General features: G+C 42.2%; 1 protein-coding gene across 1 annotated transcript in view; it reads left to right on the top strand.

Annotated features, from left to right (window-relative positions):
• Nucleotides 1-11,816: 11,816 nt before the first annotated feature.
• Nucleotides 11,817-23,099, top strand: part of CCDC6 (coiled-coil domain containing 6) — a 112,026-nt gene continuing 100,743 nt past the window's right edge. The window contains exon 1 of the mRNA XM_082673880.1: nt 11,817-12,238. Coding sequence (XP_082530006.1) covers nt 11,930-12,238 — 309 coding nt within the window. The 5' untranslated portion in view covers nt 11,817-11,929. The remainder of the gene's footprint in view (nt 12,239-23,099) is intronic.

Here is a 23,099-nt window from a genome sequence, read left to right as displayed (position 1 = left end):
TTTGTTTCCCCTTAACATGTTTTGGAGAATTATCCTTGTTGATACATATTGTCCTAGAGAATTTAGTTTTCTTGCTGCATAGAATGCGTTCATCTTTCCTGCTGATGAACATTTATTTATTCTTATGTTTTTCTCTTTCACAAAGAGCTCTTTGCTCTTTGCAAAGATTCTGTTAATGTCTCTTTGTGTTTGCATGCAATTGTTTTCTAGAATGTATATTAAGGAATGGAATTGGTGGATTATAAGAAATGTGCATTTTCAACTTGATTGGTTATTCCCAAATTTTTCTCCTTTTTATGCTTCTGTCAGCAATGAATGAGACAGTTGTCACTGCCTCATGTTCTCACCAACGCTTGCTATTGTTAGGTTTAAATTTTGTTGCCAATTTGAAGGTTATGCAAGGGTATCTTACTGTAATATTATTTCGGATTTCACTTATTACTAGTGAGATTGAGCATTTTGTCCTTTGTTTATTGGCAATTTGGTTTTGTACTTCTGCTGAATTGTCCGATCAATAGCTTTTGCCTTTTTTTCCTTAATGGATTGTTTGTCTTTTTCTTATCCACTTATAGGAGTTGTTTCTGTATTCTGATACTAATCCTTTGCATATGAGATGCAAATATCTTATCTGCTATATGTAGTCTTTCAGGGATGGAGGCTGACAGGGGCTCTGCCATCTTGAATTTGTGTTCTTTACGGTAGACCTGGAGGTCATCATTACAGTTAGTCATAAAGGAAAAAAACATGAAAGCTTGTGCTTGAAATTTTTAAGTCTCCATGTGGGTGGTGGCATATATCACTTACACTTATATTCCACTTCGGGAACATTGTCATATACCTACACCTAACTGCAAGGGAAGTTGGGAGATATGAACAATTTTGGTGAATACTTAGCAGTCTAATAGCATTTCACTTTCTTTCTTTCTTTTTTTTTTATGTACTACCCTCGTCTGGTTTTAGTATCAGGTTTATAATCCTCATAAAATAGTTGTGGGTTGTTTCCTTGTTTTTCTACTTTCTGGAACACTTTGTATAAGACAGGGCTTATTTGTTCTTTGATTGGTAGCATTTTCTTATAAACCTTTCAGACGACAGGGGAGAGTTTTCTGGGGGGAACATTTTAAACTTCTGACTCAATTTGTTAAATGTTTACATTCAGGTTTTCTATTTGTTCTTGGCAAGCTATTTTTTTCCTACAAAAATGTACCTTTTGTCTAAATTTTTTATTTCTTGCCATAAAATTGCTTATAGGTATTTGCCCCTTATCTTTTTTCCTTGCTGAATCTTACTATCTGTTCCTCTGTTATTTTGCGGCCTTAACAGCATCCCACATGTTTGATGGGTAGATTTTAAGTTATCATTGTTATAAATGTCTTAATTTTTACATTTAATTCACTTCTGACCCAATTATTTAGAAACTATTTTAAATTTCTAAATATACATATTATTTTCATCATATTTTATTAATAATTCTCTTTTAATTGCATTATGATCAGAAACCTTGCTACTGATTCTTTGGAGAAGCAAGAGATCATGGCTGTTAAGAGTATATGCCCTTGGGCTTCCCTGGTGGCACAGTGGTTAAGAATCCGCCCGCTTAATGCAGGGGACACGGGTTCGATCCCTGGTCCGGGAAGATCTCACAGGCCACAGAGCAACTAAGCCTGTGCGCCGCAACTGCTGAAGCCCGCACACCTAGAGCCTGTGCGCCGCAACAAGAGAAGCCACAAGCACACGCACCGCAATGAAGAGTAGCCCCTGCTCGCCGCAACTAGAGAAAGCCTGGGCAGCAATGAAGACCCAACGCAGCCAAAAATGAATTAAAAAAAAAAAAAAGAATGACAGCTAATATAGATGTAGAAGAAAGGACAGAACTGGACAATAACCATTTTGGAACCCTTAAAGAAATGACTCTTTGAACCTAGGTCATCCATGAATGTTGAAACCATTAGGTCAAGTGATGATGGGAGACAGGATGACAACGTACCCATTGCCAAAATACCACCCCACCAACTATTTGCTGGGAAAAAAAGGTAAACCATAGCACTGCAATGGTGGAACCTGAGTGTCATCTCTTTAACTCAGTTATTAATCTTACCATCCATTTTTAGTCAACAATCAGACATTATGCGCTTCCTAATGTATTGTGATGTGAAGCACATAGACTCACGTACGAAGTATTCGCACTAAAAATATTTAGCCTGAATCTAAACAAGCTTTAGACCTAAATTATGGTTTACAGGATATACAAAGGGCAGAGAAAAAAGTTAAAACAATATCTAAAGAAAAAATTGGGCAAACCTAGAAGTGGGATACTCTACAATTATCTTCAGTATTTTAATGACACGAAAAAGTGATGGGAGGCCTTTATTAAGATAAAAGAGACTGAAGAGACAGAAAAGCCCCAAGTGCAATGCAATGTGTGATCTTTGATTAAATCTTAATTTGAATAAGCCAGCAGTAAATGACATGCTGGAGACAACTGGGAAAATTTTGATATTGATACAGTATTATATGATATTAAGGGAATCACAGTTAATTTTATTAGGGATAATCATTGTTTTGTGGTATGTAGGAAAATTATTTGGAGTGAAGCATTATGATGTCTCTGTTTTACTTTAGGATAAACACCTCCTCCTTAGAAAGAAAAAGACAACAGTTCTGATGTATTTCCTACAGGAAAAGCTATTTTTTTTTTTTCCACTCAGGATGCCCTGCTGTACCTTCTCCATGTAACTGTTAAAATTGATGTCCATGTATATGTGCACATTTGCACATACATGGTCACCAATACCAATATTAAACATTTTTAATGGTGACACATTGGCTGTTATAAATATATAAAGTACACATAAAACTGGGAGGATTCATATATATCATGGAGAAGAGGTTGGAAATCGAACTGTTAATGGTTGTTAAAGGGGACTTAACTATAAGGGTTCTATGTCTTTTTGAAAAAAGGAAAATACTAGAAGATATATGACCAAATGCCAAAACTTATCAATTCAGGGTGATTAGAACATGTACTTGCACCTATCTTTTAAAACTTTCTCTCTGAACAAAAAAAAGTGCATATCTGCAGACGACATTAGTTTGAACAGCAGTCCAATTTATCAGTTGATGAGTTCAGGCAATTTTCTTTTTTTTTTTTTCAGGCAATTTTCTTTATTTCTTTTTATCCTGAGTTTCCTCATCTTTAACATGGGGATAATAATAATACCTACTCCAGTAGGGTTATTGTGAGGGTTAAACAAGTTAATACGTGTGAAGCACTGAAGCATTTAGCCAGTGCCTCGCACAGAGTAAGCGCCTAATAAATATGAGATATTATGTGTTGAGACTTGCTTTGAGACCTAGTTTATTGTCAGTTTTGGTAAATTGTGTGCCTGAATAGAATGTTTGTTCTATTAATGTCAGGTGCAGGTATACACACACACACACACACACACACACACATTTGATCAAGGTTGTTAATTGTGTTCAAATCTTCCACATTCTTTTTAATTTTTCATTTGCTTAATCTTACAACAGAGATATGTGCTATGATCACATACAATGATGGTGGATTTGTCAATTTATATTTATAATCTGTTAATTTTTCATACACGTACATGAGGCTGTATTACTAGGTGCATTAACACTTTGTTAAATTTTCCTTTCTATTTGTTTCTTTAGTTATTAGGTGTCTCCTTTCTGTTATAGTTTATACTGCTTATAGCGCTTTTGAGTTCTTTGAGGGGCTTATTTTAATGTGGTTTCTTCAGTTTTGGTAAGTTTTTGTATAATATACCTTTTTTCATTCTTTTAATATTTTTAACTCCTTAGTTTTAATGTCTTATTTTAAAAAGGCTGAATTTTTCTTTCTTTTTTCCCAATCTGATTATTGCTACGTTTTTATAGGTAGGGTCAATTACAGTTATCATGCTTTCTCATATGTTTGCACAAATTTCTCTAATTTTTGTGTTCATGTGTGTGATTTCTATTCATTCTGATTTTCTCTGTTCTCTTTTCTCCTTTTATTTATATTTATTTATTTATTTATTTATTTTGCGGTACGCGGGCTTCTCACTGCTGTGGCCTCTCCCGTTGCGGAGCACAGGCTCTGGACGCGCAGGCTCAGCGGCCATGGCTCACGGGCCCAGCCGCTCCGCGGCATGTGGGATCTTCCCGGACCGGGGCACGAACCCGTGTCCCCTGCATTGGCAGGCGGACTGTCAACCACTGTGCCGCCAGGGAAGCCCTCCTTTTATTTTTTTAAACCTCCTAGTGGATTGATCAGCATTTGCTGTTCTCTTTTATTCCCCTTGATTGATTTGGAAGTTAAAAATTCCATTTCTATTCCTTTAATGGTTTACTTTAAATTTTTTACATGCATTATTCAACTTAACAAAAACATGAGTCATTATCTCTACTCTCCTGTTAAACATAAAGTTTTTAGAACGCCTTAACTCTAATTCCTCTCTACTAATTTGTTGTTGTTGTCCAGTATTTTAGTTCTCCCTAAAATAGTAATTATTATTATTGTTGGTTTTTTAACTCCCATTATTCATCATTATTATTATTATATATTTGTGTAGATAGTATTTATTTAAATTTATCCACTTCCTTCCAGGTTTCTTTGCTCATGGTTCTTTCTTGTATCTTGTTCCTTCCAGTAGAACACCTAGAAATTCTTTCAGCTGGACTTTGTTAGTGGTATTGTATTTGTCTTAAAGTGTCTTTAATTGAGTCTTATTGTTAGATAGCTGTATAGCTGTGCATAGAATCATAGTACAGTTATTTTCTCTTAGCGTTTTGATGTTATTATTGTACTGTCTTCTGTATTTTATTGTTGCTATTAAGAAATCTGTTGACGGGAATTCCCTGGTGGTCCAGTGTTTAGGATTTGGTGCTTTCACTGCGGGGGCCTGGGTTTGATCCCTGGTCAGGGAACTAAGATCCTGCAAGCTGTGCAGCATGGCCCAAAAAACAGAAAAGAAAAGAACCCAGAAATATGTTGACACTCTAATTTTAGGTAGTTGTCCTTTATAGGTAATCCCTGTTTTCTTTTTTCTCTCTGGTTTTACATAAGATCGTTTTTATTTTTTTTGCACTTGGTCTCCAGAATTTTTACTAGTATATGTGTGAATTTCTCTTGATATAGCTTTATTTTTATTTATCCTATGCCATTATCATTTTACCTCCTGAATATGGCCATTCGTATTTTCTAACAATTATGGAAAGTTCTCAGCTATTATCACTTTGAATATTGCATCTCCATCCTAAATATCTATAGTATGTATGCTAGACCTTGTTATTCTATCCTCTAAGTCTCCTATCTGCTCTGTATGTCTGTATGACACTGTATGTCTCTATGCTGCATTCTAATATCCTCAGATTTATTTTCTACTTTGCTAATTCTCTCTTCAGCTATATCAATCTGCTAAATAATTTAACTCCTTGAGGGTTTTAAAAGTTAATCACTTAATAAAATAAAAAACTGATCAGGTGGAAGTTCAGGTGTTTATAATTGAAAAACGACAATGCTAACAGAGTAAAAACAATGACCAGATAACACCCCTCCATCTAGGTGTTTGGAACAAGACAGAAAGAAGTACACTCTGCAGCCATAAGAATAATTAAACATAGTACCCTTGACTAATGTGAGTGACTACTGCTTCTTTGACAATTATAACTCCAGCCATGCTTTAATACTCTTGCTTTTTACATAAAAATTATCAAGATATTCAATCACCAGATTTCCTCCGCTCCTCAACAACATCAGATCTAGAACCAACACCTGCTTTCTTAAACCCTGCTTAGTTCACCAAGTTCAAGTACAAATTCTATAATAAAGCCCTCCAACAACTGCTCTGGTGTACATTCTCCTTTGCTATAGCAAGCTAGATGAAGCTAGTTTTTTTTGACTGCAGGTGTGTTCCTAGTCTTTGGTTAATGGGTTTTACCATACGATGTTTTTAAGTTCTAAATGTTCTATTTAATAATTTTGTGATTCTGATTGTTCTGTCTTCAATTCTGATTGTGTTTTTTTCTGTCTTATGCTTTCTATTCCTTCCTTTGTGGCTCTAGTTATTTTAAACATACTTAATTTTATCCAATCCAACTCTGTCCAACACTGGTCTTAATTAAAGTTCTAGGGATAGTGATACCATCCTGTTGTTTATTGTTTGCTAATTTTTGTTCAAGGTGGATTCTTTCTCTGTGTGTTTTATAATTTTCAGTTGTAATCCCATCTTCATTTTGAGACTGCTTCCAGAGTAAATTTGTATTTGTTTCTGCCAGGTGCACTAGGGATATTACCATCCCTATGCCAACTATTTTTTGTCAGTTTATTTTTTTAGTTGGATTTTACACAGAGTACAAACACCCTTTTAAAGTATGTTTGATGAGATCTGAGAAATGTATACATTTGTGGAACCATCACCACAGTCAAGATATAGAACACTGCATCACCCAAAGAGTTCCCATGCCAGCCCAACTTTTAAGATATTATATCATTTTGGGGATGTCTGGACCAGGTAGCTAGTATGAGGTATATATGTGAAGCCCTTAACACCATGAGGATTGGGTCTAGATTGTAACTTTTCCAAAGAGATTTTCTTTTAAACTCTGAACCCAGTTTAAGGAAAACAATCTTTCTTGTTATCTTCCTGTTTACTGGTAGGAAGACATTCCCCTCCAATCCAGCCTTTCAGTGTGGTGTAGCTCTTTGACAGTCTGGTATTTTGTAGGTATCTTAGATACATCTTCCTGCCTTATATGGCCCCAAGGCCTCAAAGTCCTGTCCCTGGTGGGCATTAAACTCAAATGTCATGGTTAGGAAGACTCACAAGTCTACTGCTCCTGTTTCAGCTACCAGGTTACTGCTCTGGTTTCTAGTACGCTGCCCCTTCCCTTTTTGATTCATACATTTTATTGAAGTATAACATACATATAGAAAAGCACACAGATTATAAATATATAACTCAATATCTTTTCACAAGTGAACATACCTATGTAACATGTACCCAGATAAAGAAAAAGAACATTACTAGAAATCTCCTAATATCCTTTCCAAACACTATTTCCTCCCAAGAAGAATCATTATTCTGACTTCTAGCATCATAGATTAATTTTGCCTACCTTTGAACTTTGTATAAATGCAATCACAGCATACATCCTTTTGAATCTGGCTTCCTTTGCTTATCATTGTATTTCTGAGGTTCACTCGTATTGTTTCTTGGAGTTGTAGTTTGTTTATTCTCATTGTTGTATATTATTTCACTGCATGAATATAACAGGATTTATATTGTAGGTGGACATTTGGTTTGTTTCCAGCTTTCCTCTTTGCTTTTGGAGCCTGGGATTTCCCTTTCTTTCTTTCAAGCTCTGCTGTGTATTTAGTAGGATTTAAAAAGCATTTCCTGCTCAGCAGTTCTGTATGATCTGTGTCAAGATATGTTTTAGGTTTTTCAGATTGCCAGATTTTCAGACATGTAAGTCATATATTTCATTTTTTGTTGAAAATCTTGATTCTCACTTGATTTACTGATGACAGTTCTTCAGACTGCTGTTGGTAGAAATGGTTTTGATTCCTGTAAACAAATAGTGAGTAAACACATGTGGGAGGGTAGAGATGAGATATGTAATTAATCTTGTAGGCTTTATCTCTTGCCTGGGTTGGATACTGCATATGCAAGGGTAGTCAAATGTTAATCAGTGTAAATATTGAAAAGGCATGTTAAAGAAATGGGTGATTGAAGACAAACAATAGTAAGAAGTGTAAGTGTGGATGTGACTGTTTGGGTCCAGGATCTCCTGGCTAGTTGACACTGGGAATTGGTTCGTTTTTGTTTTTTTTTTTCTGTAGCGCCATGCGGCTTGTGGGATCTTAGTTCCCCAACCAGGGACTGAACCTGGGCCCTCGGCAGTGACAGCACAGAGTCCTAACCACTGGACCACCAGGGAATACCCAGACACTGGGAATCTGAAATGAGAGGGAGCCTCTCTTAATGGCTCACTGGTATGTTATCAATATGTTGCCTGAAGAGCCACTCCAAAGTGGGCCTGCTTTTGCCCTGCAAAAGTAATTGTTCTACTAGATCAGTGGTTCTCAACCTTGGGCAATTTTGCAACTTCTGGAGACACTTGGTCAGCACGCTATTGGTGTCTAGTGGGTAGAGGCTGGGAATGCACGGGACAGCCCCTCTACCCATGCCCCCAGTGAAGAATTTTCCAATGGACCTAGAGATTATCATACTAAGTGAAGTAAGCCAGATGGAAAAAGACAAATATCATATGATATCACTTATATGTAGAATCTGAAAAAAAAAGGATACAAATGAACTTATTTACAAAACAGAAATAGACCCACAGACATAGGAAACAAATTTATGGTAACTCAAGGGGAAGGTGGGGAGGGAGAAATTAGGAGGATGGGATTAACAGATACACATTAGTATATGTAAAATAGATAACAAACAAGGACCTACTGTAGAGCAATAGCACAGGGAACTATACTATTTTGTAATAACCCATATGGGAAAAGAATCTGAAAAAGAATATATATATATATATATATATATATATATATAACTGAATCACTGTGCTGTACACCTGAAAGTAACATGACATTGTAAATCAACTATACTTCAATTTAAAAAAAAAGAATTTTCTGGCTCCAAGTGTTAATAGTGCTGAGGGTGAGAAACTCTGTACCAGACTTAGGGACTAGACTTAGCCTCTAAATCAAGATATATTTAAATAAACACTATCAATTACCTTTCAAGAAATGATAGCACCCCAGTGGCACATTCTACGATTCTATCCAAATTCTGATAATCTGTGATAACCATCTCATACTTGGCTTACTCCAGTTCTTTTTAAAACTGCAATGGTGGGTTCTGCAACCACTAAATCCTTTCAGAGTTTGAATGAAATCACTTGTATCTCACACTAATGTAATTAGATACGTACAGCAATTTATTTAGAGCCACTAAAAATTAAACAACAAAAATCGCCTATGATTTATGCCCTTATTTTAACTTTATTATTGAAAGTTCCAAGGCCATGGAGTAAATCAGCCGCACAAATGGACTCGGACAGATTTCGATGTTGTGCTTTGTAATTAGACTATAGGTATTCTTTATCTTTGTTGTCATATTTTTGCAGCTTGAATTTAGGACAAAAGAAAATTTTGTTATTTCTCCAATGGACGTGACGATCTACATTTGTCTCTTCTTCCTCCAGGCAACACAGACTACCATTTAGTCTTCTGATTCATTTCCCCTGGAAAGCTGGGAAGAAGTTTTATGATATTATTGGTTTTCTAACTAGTGTTTTCATTGTAATGCTATTACTGAACCAGTGTTGTGATAAATGGTCTGTTTATAAGGGGAACCACTTTTACAAGTAGAAAATTAGACACGCTTCTGCTTTGCAATAACAATAAAAAAGCACAGTGAAAAAATATTCTCCAGTTTATTCCCATCTGTATCAGCAGGGAAGCTTTAGAAGATGGCTTTCTCCCTAAAGTCTTCTAAACACAGTTACTGCCTGTGAGTACCGGGTCAGAATGCTGTTTTCCTCCAGATCCTGTTCAAGACCAATCCATTTTAAGTTACCATAACCGTGGGCCCTTTAAGAAAGTCAGGCACTTTAAACCCCACCCCTCTGCTGACTTGTAGCAGTAGGTTCTCTTTCTGAGGCAGTTGGTGATAAAGCTGAGAGCCAGCTTGCCCCCTGCTTTGCCTGGAAGGAATGTTTCTAAGTACGCTTGAAAAGTGGAAGCTTTAAGATACTGTGGGATAGGGAACAATGGAAACTTGTGAAGTATGGAAGCCAGACTGGCTCTTAAGATTCTATCATGGTGCTGGATAAAGTGGAAAGAATGCTGTTAAGTCTGAGTTTCGCCTTGTGGCACTGCTCCCTGCTAGCATTGCTCCTCCATTTCACCCAGCAAGTGAGTTTTCCAGAAGCCGTTTCCAATTTAACGAGCTGCTTGTCTCATGTAGCAGATCCCCAAAAGGAAAAGTCAGCGAGAGGAGTCAGTTTCAGTGAAAATTAAACTGGATCACTTCTAACAGAATTATTTACATTGGTTGTATGCTTCTGAAGAGTAAAGCTTTCTTTTTGTAAAGTAAAGTTTTCTTTTTGTTCCTGCTACAGCAACAGTGACTAAGTCCAGAAGTCCTCTAGTACTAAACTAAAAAATAATTAGGAGAAATTTGGGGCTTAATTGCAGTTGGCATTTTGGAGCTGTCTGCTAGAAGCAGCCATCTTGGTAAAAGACGATGTCATTTGGAACACTTGGAGGTTTCAGTTTACTCCCGGGTACCAGTTTTCATTAGCCATTGAATAACAGTGTAATCATTAAGTCAAGTTTAGGTTTAAAGATAATGGAGGAGTTGGAATAAAAATCATTAAAGCCACTTCTTTATTCTTCCTAACACTTTATAAACTTTCCCCAGAGTTCAAAGCAATATAAAAAGTTTTACACTTTATTTTTTCCTATTTTTTGCTTCCATGTGTTTGTTCTTCCGTTGGCTAAGCTTGGATAATAAAACTAGTCTGGTCAGTTTCATTTTCTGATTTTTATACATAAGTGAAAGCTGTTTTGTGTCAACCGTGTAAAGTGTTTAGAATCATCTCACCTGCTGGGCCAATTTCCTGTAAGCCTTTGTTTGGGAGGGGAGAGGGGAAATACAAGTTTTGATTTTGAATTTCTTATGCTTTTCAAAACTAGAACCCTGAATTAGACCACAGTAGCATAATTACTCTGTTTTATTTTTGACCTACTAAACTTTCCTAGAAGTGGGCTAAATGATCGTAAAGAAGAATGATGGTTATGTTGTATTCCCACTTAATCACCACTATTAGTATAGCCGAATGCTCTGTCTGCAGTTACTTTGGAAAATTGGCACTTAAAAGAGATGTTTTAATCCACAGAAAGTGTTTCTCTTTTTTTCTTTTGGGATTAGATAAATGTTACTGTCTTAATCCTATTGCGCTACAGGTCCTGGCATTGTCTGCAAGATGCAGAGAGAGAAAAAAAATTGCACCTTGTTTAAACAATTGCGCGCAGTGTGCTTTACCAGATTAGGAGGAGGAGGAGTAGAGAGGACGGCGTGTCTCTTCTGCAAATTTTTTCTTAACGAGGTTAACCTGTGGCTGCTGTCGCCTCGCCCTACTCGGCTCCTTGCAGGGTAACTTTCTGTTCTGTGAGCGCTATCCGAAGCTTCCCAGGCAAGCTCACGGAGATCAAACTAAAAGGGCTGCGTGTATGTCTGAAACAGACAGAGGGAGACAGGAGCACACACTGTCGGCGGAAGATGGGGCCACGGGCTCGGCCGGGGCTGGATGCCAGAGCCGGGCTGACCTTTCCACGTGTCCCCAGCACCTGCGAGGCTAGTGGGGCGTTAGGTTTCCTTCTCCCAGGAGCTGGCTTGAGCCCGGAAGAGGATGGGCGGCCTCGGGCTTAGGTCAGGGGGCTGGGAGGCCCACCCTCGGAACACTTGTGGCCGGCGAGCGGCTGGCGCGTAGGCTGGTCTGGCCTTCCCGCCCCGGCCGGGCCCGCGCTTCCCCAGCCGTCCGGCGCACGCCAGGAGGAGGGCGGCTGCGGCGGCGGCGGCGGCGGCGGGGGGCGGGTCTCGGAGCTTTCGGCCGGCTTTGCAGGGCGGCCTAGCGAGCGCGCCAGGCCCGGCTGGAGCGAGCCCCAGTGCAATACTGCCCGAGCCCGGGCGGGGTCTCTGTTCGCTGGCAGAGGAGGTCCCTTGGCAGCGGGAAGCTCCCTCTCTTTCTCTCGCAGCCACTCCGAGTCTGCGCCCTGCTGCCAGGCTCCCAGCTCGGCGCTCCCCTGTGCTCGACCGGCGCCCACTCATTCGCAGCCCAGCCTTCGCCGCCGCCGCCTCCCTGCTCCTCCTCCTCGTCGTCTCCCCAGCCCGCCGCGGCCATGGCGGACAGCGCCAGCGAGAGCGACACGGACGGGGCGGGGGGCAGCAGCGGCAGCTCGGCCGCCATGCAGTCGTCTTGCTCGTCGACTTCGGGCGCCGGCGGCGGCGGTGGCGGCGGGGGAGGCGGCGGCGGTGGGAAGTCGGGGGGCATTGTCATCTCGCCGTTCCGCCTGGAGGAGCTCACCAACCGCCTGGCCTCGCTGCAGCAGGAGAACAAGGTGCTCAAGATCGAGCTGGAGACCTACAAACTCAAGTGCAAGGCGCTGCAGGAGGAGAACCGCGACCTGCGCAAAGCCAGCGTGACCATCGTGAGTGTCCCCCACGGGCGCGCCGCAGCGCCGACCTCCGCCCGCCCCCGGGAGACGCTGCGCCCAGACCCGGGCGGCCCCCGGGCTCCCCGAGGCTCCCGAGGACCCGCAGAGAGCACGCTCCCTGCCAAGACCCGCCGGCCCCGGAGGGTGGGGGGAGAGGGAGGTGTCCCTTCGGGGCCGCGCGGGTCTGCCCTCCCTGGGGTCCAGGCCCCTCGCGGGGTGCGGGAGGAGGCTGCTGGAACCACCACCCGCGTTTCCTTGTCGCCTCTGGGGAGGAGGCCCCTCCCGGGCGGAGCTGGAGGCCGGCGGCGTGGCTGGGGAGGCGGGGTGGGACTTTTTTCAGTCCTAGTTTGCTTGAGGGGTGCGTTCAGAGCCCGGGAGCCCTAGGCAGAGGGAGAGGGAGGAAGCCGGGGCCTGTTCCGGGGGCCTGCGTTGGGGTTCGGGGGGTGCGCAGCTGGGCTGGGTACTTCGCTGGCATCAGGACGGCGCTATAGCTGGATCGCCCGGGGAGGGGGCGGGAGAGAGTGGCCGGGAATCCGGGAAGTGGAGTTTTTCTGGCCAGGATCGAGAGGGAAGGGCGGGTACCGGAGCTGATGCTCCCACCTCCGTTGGAAGCCCTTTCCTTGGGTGGGGGGTGGCGGCGGCGGTGTACAGCCGGGAGAATGCAGCATCTTATACCGGCCTGGACAGAGTGAAGGCTACGAAGCCTGAACCGGCCGAAACCTGGGTGAAGGGGATCGACTGACTCCCTTGCTGAGCAAGATGTACGTGTGTTTGCTTCATTGGTGGTGGAGTGTCTAGGGATATTTTGCCTCGGAGTCCAGACACTTGACGGGAGAACGGGCTGTCTGTTCTGTTTCCACCTGGCCTCCAGAGGCGCCCCCGAAGAGGGGAAGTTTAGGGGTGTAGGTCTCCCTTTTAGTGTAGCAGGCCTTTAGAAAGGCCACTATTAGCTATGGTGAAGCGAAACATAACTGGAAAAAGTACATTGTGTGCTCTCACCTACCATCCCTGCCAGCTAGCCACATCATTAACTTGCAGGATCCCCCTACAGACAGCCCTGTTGAGATCAAAACAGATTCACAGCCAGGAGGAGAGAGGAAAGTGTCAAGAAACCAAGGGGATAAATTGCTATTGCTGCTGCAGAATAGCTGATTAGGCTGAACCTTCAGATGGAGAAAAAGGCATGAACTTGGGGACAGATCAAAGATCACGACCCTGGAAAGGAAATGGGGCGAGTTTAGGATGCCCCTGTGCCAGGAAAAAGTCTTCAGTGGAGGAGGGAGTGTGTGTATGCTCCCCCCCCAGTGCTAGCTCACACTTGGGAACTGGATGGCATTCTGAATTTGCTTAGAAAGCAGGTTTTCACCCCAGTTTCAGTGTGATGGGCAGCCTAAATAGAAATTGATTGTTGAAAGACACTCCGCATGCTCAAATGCAGCCCTGGTGGATGGCATTGGAGCCATATTCATGTGTCTGCAGACTGTAAAGTTCTTGAAGTGCCCTTTTGGTAGGAAGGGGGAGGAATTTGCAGAGGCAGCCGCTTCCAAGCCTCTTGAGTAGCTTTTTTGGCTGAGAGAGATGTCTACGGTGAGTGGGGGTTTGAGAAGAGGGGGAAGCTGGTGGAAGCAATTTAGTTAAGGTTGGAGTTAGTAAATGAGAGGGTTCGTTGGTCTCTTGGAGAATGTGAACCACCAAAAGCAGCAACACTTACACGAAACAGAATCTCTGGCTTCTTGCGTATTGTGAGCAATTCAGGCTGTTTTTGTTTGGGAGGGAGGATGGGGGGGTGGAGAGACTAGGAAAGGGTTATCTGTTTGACACCTGGCCATATTAAAAAGTAGGTCTGTAAACTGTTCACCACACGTTGGCTTTGCATGGACAAACACATTCGTTCCTGGTGTATAAGATCAGAGACCTCTGAATACTTGGCGAGAAGAGCGTGCGAGGTGGTGGCTTCCTTGGTACTTCCCGCAACTAAAACTGACATTTCACCAAATACGCCTTGTGAAATGTTCTGTGGCCTCACTGAGTCAAATTTTAAAATTGTTTTAGATGACAGCCTATACGTACCAGAAATTTCTCCATGCTTCTTTAATCTCTGATTAATATAATCAGGGAAACAAATAAAGTGCTTGTGGTTTCCTGAGTTCCCTAGTACTTGGCAGGTGTTACTAAGGCAAATGCAGAGGAGAGATTCCTTTCAGCTTTTGAGAGTTAGAGTTAACTGACCTAGGACGCAGATTGTGTTTGGGGGGTTTGACCTCTAGGGTGTGTAATTTGCGAGGAGAAATGTGTGCGACCACATGAACTGGGTCTGTGGATGTAAGGATTCCATTGAACAACACTGTCATAGTCTATGTCAAGGTTAAGCTGCACAGCCCCTGACAACTCTGACATATAGCCCTTGCTGGTAGCTGCCCAGGAAGTGTTTGACAAGGTCTAGATATTCAATTAAGTGAAGGCTTTGCTAGATTTTTCACTTTCGAGTTTATTTGAAGGGAAGATGGTACCAGAATCCTATTAGTACTTGCCTTCATGCCTCTCACTAGTTCCTCTAATTGTGATATTAACTTTCATGTTTTGAACACAAAAGGCGATTATGGATGTCTTTCATTTTCCTTGAACGTATTCAGGAAGTTACCTTGCTAATCAGCTACACCCTGGGAAGAGAGCAGTGTGCTTTTATTAAAACTGTTTTTTAGAGTAGTTTTAGGTTTGCAGAAAATTTAAGCAGAAGGTGCAGAGATTTCCCCAATATTCCCTGCCCTTCCTCCCATCCTCCATTATCAACATCCCCCATCTGAGTGGTACATTCGTTACAATCAATGACCCAACATTGAAACATCTTAATCACCCCAAGTCTATAGTTTACATTAGGGTTCACTCTTGGTGTTGTACATTCTGTGGGTCTGGGCAAGTGTAAAATGACATGTAGCACCATAATAGTATATAGAGCAGATCCAGTGCCCCCAAAATCCCCTGTGCTCTGATTTTTCATCTGTCCCTAACCCCTGGCCACCACTGATCTTTTTACTGTCTCCATCGTTTTGTCTTTTCCAGAAAGTCATATAGTTGGAATCATACAGTCTGTAGCCTTTTCACATTGACTTCTTTCACTTAGTAATATGCATTTAAGTTTCCTCCATGTTTTTTCATGGCTTGATAGCTCATTTCTTTTTAGTGTTGAATAATATTCCATTGTTTGGCTGTACCACAGCTTACTTATCCATTTACCTACTGAAGGACTTGGTTGCTTCCAAGTTTTGGCAATTATTAATAAAGCTGCAGTAAACATCTGTGTACAAGTTTTTGGGTGGACAGAGGTTTCAGCTCATTTGGGTAAATACTAAGGAGCACAATTACTGGATGGTATGGTGAGAGTGTGTTTATTTTGTTGAGAAACTGCCAGACAGTCTTTTTGAAGTGGCTGTAGCATTTTGCATTCCCACCAGCAATGAATGAGAGTTCCTGTTGCTCCACGTCCTTGCTAGCATTTGATGTTGTCTGTTTTGGATTTTGCCCATTCTAATAGGTGTGTAGTAATATCTCATTATTGTGCCCTCTTTTTGTAAGCCAAGTCCAAAGGCCCATGGAAGTTCTTAACCAGTGGTCTTTTCTGTCTCTTTTGGTATGTAGGCGTGTACTCTGGTCCAGCTACCCATTTAGTAAAGGACTGGCTTCATGGGTCTGTGTTCTCTGCATTTGTATGATAGAGGTAAACGTCATCTTTGGGGAAGAACCAACTGTACGAGGCCCTTCATCCAGGTCTACAAGTGTCTGGTGTTACCACTTGCCCCCGGTGTGTTTTCTTTGGCTTAGAGGTGGAATGGAATGTTTTGAGTGATTATCTGATTTCTCCCAGTAAATCAGCAGTGGAACCAGACTGCTTATTATCGATCATAATTTCCCCTTTGGAGTGGGGAAAATAAACAACAAATGCTCAGTCACGCTGTTGAGTAGCTTTTAGATGTTAGGCTAAGTCTATCTGGCTTGTCCTGTGAGTTAAAGTGTAATCGGAGACTGTCTGACTCAGTGTAGTGAGATGTGTCCAGGGGTCGCGGTCTCTGAGAAGATGAGGAAATGCAATTGTGGGCAGTAATTGAATGGCTTGTAAGTTCTGGACTAGTTTCTCAGGGTATAAGCAGGGTCTCATACTTGGCGTGGCTAGTTCTCTAAGGTGTGTTTTCTATACCACTTCAGGCCTTCGCCATGTGTTTGGTTAGAAAATAAATACCTATGTTAAATCACTAGAGTTTAGTTGTCTTTTTCTATCTATAAAATTAGTCTTTCATTGTAGAAGTTTAGGGAAATAGAGGAATACAAAGGCATTTTGAAGTTATAGTAGAAAAACATGTTAGTACGGCATGATTAGAAAACCTGGCTATTTTAAACATCAACAGTGTAATGATTTCATTAACCAGTAAAAGCCACCGTATAGTTAATATTGTGGATTTTGGATTATTTGTTCTGGAAGCCTAATACATTATTTTCCATTTTTTAAGACTTTGTTTTGGCAGACTCTATGAAGCTATCAGATCAACATTGCCCTTATAAAAAGGTGTAGTGTGTGTCATTTTTTTTTTTTCCTGCTTTAAAACTTTTTTTCTTAGGTTCTTATGGTAACACCCAACTTTAGACACAACTCTGAGAAAAGTATGACCTCACAGTTAGGTCTAATCATACACAAATCCAGTCTTCTTAAGGAGGCTATTCTTAGATTTCTTCTATATGTTTCATATAATCTCTTTGTATTTGATTAAAAAACAAATCCCCACAAAACCGTAGAGGACAGTTGTGACAGTCTTTTCTAGTGCTTTTATTTATTTTGCTGAGGATGGGGAATAGTTCAGAGAATCACCAGTATCTAGTTTGTGGTGACTCTTGTTCAAGACCAGAGACACTGGTCTGAAGCAGAAATCCAAGCTGGCCGTTGCTGGCTCACAGATTTCCAGTGGCTTCCATTGCCCTCTGGATCCAGGTAAACTTCCTGTGGTTTACCAGGCACTGTGTGCTCCAGCCCCTGCTTGCTTCACAGACACACCCCTCACATTCTCAAAGCTCCCACTCTGCTGAACTGCTGGTTCCTGGAATTTCAGTAGATTTCTCTGGCTTCTCTAAGATGTACCTCCTGCCCTTAAATGTCCTTTCCTACCCCTTCACCTAGTAAATGCAAGTAGACTATACTTCCTCCCCGACCCCAGCGTGCGCTAGCACTGCCTGTTTACTAGCCACACGCTGGGTTACGTGCCCATTCATGAGACCGCCCCTTCTCCAGGCCCCCATCACATAGGTCTCCCCTTTGGGAGATGGCAGATGTGTTCATTCCTTCAGGGGCAGAATTTGCCTTGTTCACTTCCGTTCCTCAGTGCTTGGCATGCAGTAGACACTCAAGGGGATGTTGGGTTGACCGCAGAGGCATTGGGTGATGAGGTGTTTTTGTTTTGTTTTGTTTTTTACTGGGCAAGGGCACCAAGACTGTCTCCTGACCTTGTGCTCATAGAGCTGCTCTGCTGCCTGCGTCCGGAACAACAGCAAACGCCATCCTCACCATCGTTGGACGGATGAGTGGATATATTGTACACTTTGGTGGAACGCTACAAATCAGCGTGTGTCCCACGCCTTTGCTTTCTAACTGTGGATGATGTTGTAGGCTACTTTGTAGCATATACCTAGGCGTTCGTGATACATTTCACCTCTAAAAGGGGACAAAGTGTCTTTGGGTTCACCTTTCCAAGGGCTTTGTTGGAAGTGTTCAGATTTGCCATCTCAGTTTTGGTGATGGTGGCAGGTCACTCCAGGTGTTTCTTATAACCGTATTTAATGTTGAAATGCCCCACAGTGGCTTCTGGGAAACAAGCATGGCCGTCAAGGGTGGGGAGGCATCGGGGCGATTACCAGGCACCTGAATCTCCAAACTGAGGAAGTTGCCGCAAACAGGATGGGGAGACTTGCTGAATTCTGTGGATTTCCACACGTGGCTTGCAGAGTGGAGTTCGGGGGGTTGATAGAGTGTCACACCCAGTGTGTACTTGCATTCATTTTTCTTTTTTTCTTCTTTTTTCTCAAATTATGCCTTGCAGCATTTACACCTAGAAATGCTAATCTGAGCTTTTAGACTCATACAGCCAGGTTGAGCAAGGAGTAACAGTCACCTTCCTTGTTCCCTCAGTGGATAGGTGTTGTATTTTGTTTTCAGCACCAGCAGTTGCTTTTAGATTGATTGATCATCAAAGCTAGCGAAGTAAATGTTCACAGGTTCAGGGTGTGCTTTCTTGGTGGTGGTTGAAATTTTCTTGACAGGGGAACGAATGTTCTGGAAGATATTTCTAATCGTCAGGATCTTGGAGTGGGGTTAACTTGCAGACTCTTCCTATTTTACTTCTCCAAGGCTGTCAGATTTTCTTATCTTTGATGCTTCTCAAGCCCACAGCTGTGGATTTTATCCCTATTTACTCCTACCAGTAAATTGCAGATGTCACACTGTGTAGGCCTTCTCTTTCAGGGAGAGTATTAATATTAAACAAAGGGTTAATAGTTTGATGGTTATTTAGAATGAACTCACCTCCTTACTTATTATTAGTCCCTAGATTCGATGCATGGGGTGCAGTTTGGTGATTAAAGTTCATTTTAATACTCACTCGTTTAATGCTGGGGAATTTTCACCTCTTCAGTATGGCACGGAATGGCGTGTGATAAATACAGCCTGAAATAGGATTCAACCTACAAGTACTTGGGAACTGCCTACTGTGTGCCAAATACTCTGAAATACCCAGAAGGAATGTAAGGCCTTCTCCAGCAGGATTGCACTTGACTTGCATTCAGCTCGGCCCCAGCTGGGTGCTGTAGGGAATTCAGAGCAGAGGGAACGGTCCTTCCCTCTCCAGCACTTTGCAGCCCAGAGAGTTGTGAAATGCAGAAATAACCAACATACAAGTGGAAACAAGAAAGGTAGTTCAGGCAGACTGGTGCCAGAGTTCCAGGGAGGGCTGGCTTACCTTCCACCTTCCAAAATGAAGTTCATCTAATGCGGTGAATACATCTGAGGAAAACAATGTGTCATATTCACTCACAGTTCGATTAGCTTGGAGTTTATTTTTATTTTGTAAGGCAGAGATGGGGAGAACTGTTGCTCAATTTGTCTGTCCAGGTGGCACCGAAAGGCTTTTTGTTTGTTTTTAATTTTCTTTTTATGTGCTGATGATTGAAAAGAAATGGCATTGATGTTTTTAATTTCATAATTTACATCTGCCTGTAGATCAAAATTATGTAGGTGGTTTTTTTCATCTATTCCTGTTACACTCTGGGGCCCACCCACTTTCCTTACATGGAAATTATTGGATGGACCAAATTTCTTAAGTCTTTAATGGGAAACTGTGTTTACCTTAAAGTTAATTAGAGATACTAGTTTATGGACAATTTCAAACTCCAGTTTTTTAAAAAAGCGGTGTTGATTGATGGGATAATCTTCCACGCATCTGTTCCAAATCAAACCAGCCTCTGTGGGTGCCAGGTTTGTGTCACCAGTGAGCTGGTTAATACCCTTCAGGGCGTCTCAGGGCACTTGGGATCAAATGAGGCCATTCGCTGCTAAGGAGCAGAGTTGGCATATTCAGCTAGACAGACATAGCTCATAATTCAAAAAAGTTTTCCATAGGAGGAAAGAGGAAAGTAAAAGAATGAAAACATGGAGTATGGGTGAGCTAAGGAGAGTTCTTAGAAATCTAGTACCTGTATTAAACCCTTCACGTGTTTCTTTCCTTAGTGAACAGTCTTGTGCAGTCAAGGTTTTTGAGACTGAATTAGAAGGGCTAAAATAGTCTTGAGAGAAAAATTATTTGGTGTTTAATTATAGGAAGAGCTTCTCAACTCATGAAATTATTTGCATGTAAGCAGGGGTTTTTTTTTTTCAATTATCCCAATATACCAACTCAAATAATAACTTTTATTCTATTGAGATTTTTGTTTTTGTTTGGGGTTTTTTGTTTGCTTTTTGTTTTTGTGGTTGTTCTTCACTAGGCAGGCCTTAATTTATCTAAACAGACATTTGCTAAGAGTCAAAACATTGTGTCTCTGCTTCGTTTAGTAGCTCCCGATTATAGAAACACAAAAATTTGAGGAAAAAAATCGGTTAGATGATTTTAACGTCTTTGTTAATCAAAGAATACAATTTTGAGTATATGTACCATAAAGCAGAGGTTTGGACTTCTTTAGGTCCAAATCACTACCTGGTAAGGTGCCATGTCCTTTGAAAAATATATTAAGTATTTCACATCATTTTAAACCTTCAGTGCGTGTAGCTTATTATTGAGAAATACCCTAAGTACCCAGAGAAGAGGGCCAGTGACTTTTTTTTTTGGTAATTTTTCTTTTTTTTTGGTGGTAATATATACACGACATAAAAGTTACCCTTTTAACCTTTTTTTTTTTTTTTTTTTTTTTTGCGGTACGCGGGCCTCTCACCGTTGTGGCCTCTCCCGTTGCGGAGCACAGGCTCCGGACGCGCAGGCTCAGCGGCCATGGCTCACGGGCCCAGACGCTGCGCGGCATGTGGGATCTTCCCGGACCGGGGCACGAACCCGTGTCCCCTGCATCGGCAGGCGGACTCTCAACCACTGCATCACCAGGGAAGCCCTAAAATTTGTGTATTTTTTATAGGAAAAATTTAGTCTGATCTACAGAAGCAGCTAGCTGCTTTTTCTTGTCTTGGTGTTGAAGTTGTGAATTAGGACCCAAAGCATTTTAATTAAAGTGCTGTTGATATCTTGCTCCGACTTCGATTTTTATTGCCTGTTGGCCATCCCACATCTGGTTCTTTCCTGTCATTCAGTAAACATGTGGCACCCCAGCTCTGGGCTCTGCACCGTCGCTCTGGATTTGCCTTTAGAGTGAGCACCCAGATGTGGAGAACCTGGGGAGGGACTCACCCACAGTGAAAACTTGTCCTCTGGGAAAGAGAAAGGACTGGGAAAGGAAAGAAACCTTGTAGATGATGGGTGCCCTTTTTTTTTTTTTAGTGAAATGTCTCATGTTTAATTTCCTTGATGGCATTTCGAATAAATCATAATTTAAGGAAGTCTGAAAAAGAAAAAAAAGCTTGAGATTCTTCCTTCCAAGCATTGCTCTACTTGCAAGTCATTTTGTGCTGCTGTGACGACAGCTAATGTTTACCCAGTGCTTTTACTATGGCAAAGGTGCTGTCTGGAGGCCTGGCATATATCCTCTCATTTAATCTGCACCACTGATGGGTAGCCTGCACATTTGCAAATGCAGGCCCAGAGAGGTCATGTAACTTGCCTGAAGACCCCAGGCTATCGGGGGGGCTGGAATTTGAACTCCCAGTCTGACCTCAGAGTTTAAGCACAAGACTACCCATAAATTAATTTATGAACAGTTTTATTTTTATCCTGTTGGGGGCGTTTTCCTCTTAGTTGTTCCCACACTGTTGTAGCCCTTCGTTTAGAGTAGTGAGGGCTGCTCCATTAGCACAGCAAATTCCCAGGATGCCAACCCAGGCCTCAGGGAGTGTATCCAGGGTAGCAAACTCCCTGCTTTGGAAAAGAAACAGTGATAAAGAGGGTGCCTTCAGTGGGTAGGGGGGCGGTTTGTCAGCACCTTTCGGGCTGTCTTACCCTCCAGTATTTGGCCTTGGTCTGTTCCATCCCTGACCCTGTCTAATGTACCCCAGTAGGTGCCACCTCTGCTGATAGCTCAGCCATCTGGGCGCCTCTCCCCACCTCCTCTCCCCCCACCCAATCCCAGGTTGGAACAAGTCCCGTTGTACTTCTGTTATAATCTCTACTTAAAAATAGTCTGACTAGCACAATAAGAGTGGATTGTTTTTCAAGCACTGTATTGATCACCTGCTGTATGCCAGACGCTGTGTCACGGATCGCAGCTGGGAGGAGACTGCACTCGGGGAGCTGGGGGAGGGCCCCTGACTTAGGCCGGGAGTGGGAACCACAGTCAAGGAGGGCTGTCTCTCTCTCAGGAGGTGACGCTGAAGCTAAAACCTGAAGGAGAAATTGAAGTTCATGTAGGTGTGGGCAGGGGCGGTGGCAGGAGGAAGCATTCCATGAATGTGGGGAAAGAAAGGAAACTGGGGAGCAGAGCAGGGCCAGCGTGGGCTCTTTTCCTGGGTCCCATCCAGGGGCTAATGACAGAAGCGGGCAGGGAAGGGGGGGACGGTAGGAGCGTTTCTGCCTTTTCATAATCTGCTCTGGCTGCTTAGTGCAGACATTGGTGTTTCCCTTCTAAACTGCTGGGAGACAGGTACTTTGTCATTTGTCATCTATAAGATGATCTGTCTTATTCCATGATAATAATAGCTACGGATTATGGTCTCACTCTCTGCCCGGTGCATATCTGAACACCTTACTTTCAGGGACTCACTTCATTCTCATAGCAACGTTTTGCTTTCTCTGTGTCCCAGGATTTGAACTGGGCAGTCTGATGGTACCTTGGTCGGCGCATAAAACCCTGCCATTTGAAGCATCATTTGCATTTTTCCATAGCCTTAGCACAGCAGCTGCTCAGTAACGTTGGTGGAATTTATTTTGGGGGGTGCCCAGGTTTACTTCTTATTAAACTCTAATGGAGTTAAACATACAGTAAAGTACCCAAGCTTTGAATGTACCAATTTATGGAAAAGTGCTCAGTGAATTCACAAATGAATTCACCAGTGTAAATCATTTCCCTGATCAAAATGCATGCTGGTATCAGCACCCCCTGAAGTTCCCTTGTGCTCTGTTCCACTCATCACCCCTCCAAAAGTAACCTTGTTCTGACTTCTATCACTGTAGGTTAATTTTGCTTCTTTCTGAACTTCATATGACAAGTGACTTTATACAGAATGTAT

Source organism: Grampus griseus (assembly GCF_964374135.1).
Source record: "Grampus griseus genome assembly, chromosome: 16".
NCBI classification, from domain to species: domain Eukaryota; kingdom Metazoa; phylum Chordata; class Mammalia; order Artiodactyla; family Delphinidae; genus Grampus; species Grampus griseus.
This window is presented reverse-complemented; position numbering and strand designations above follow the sequence as displayed.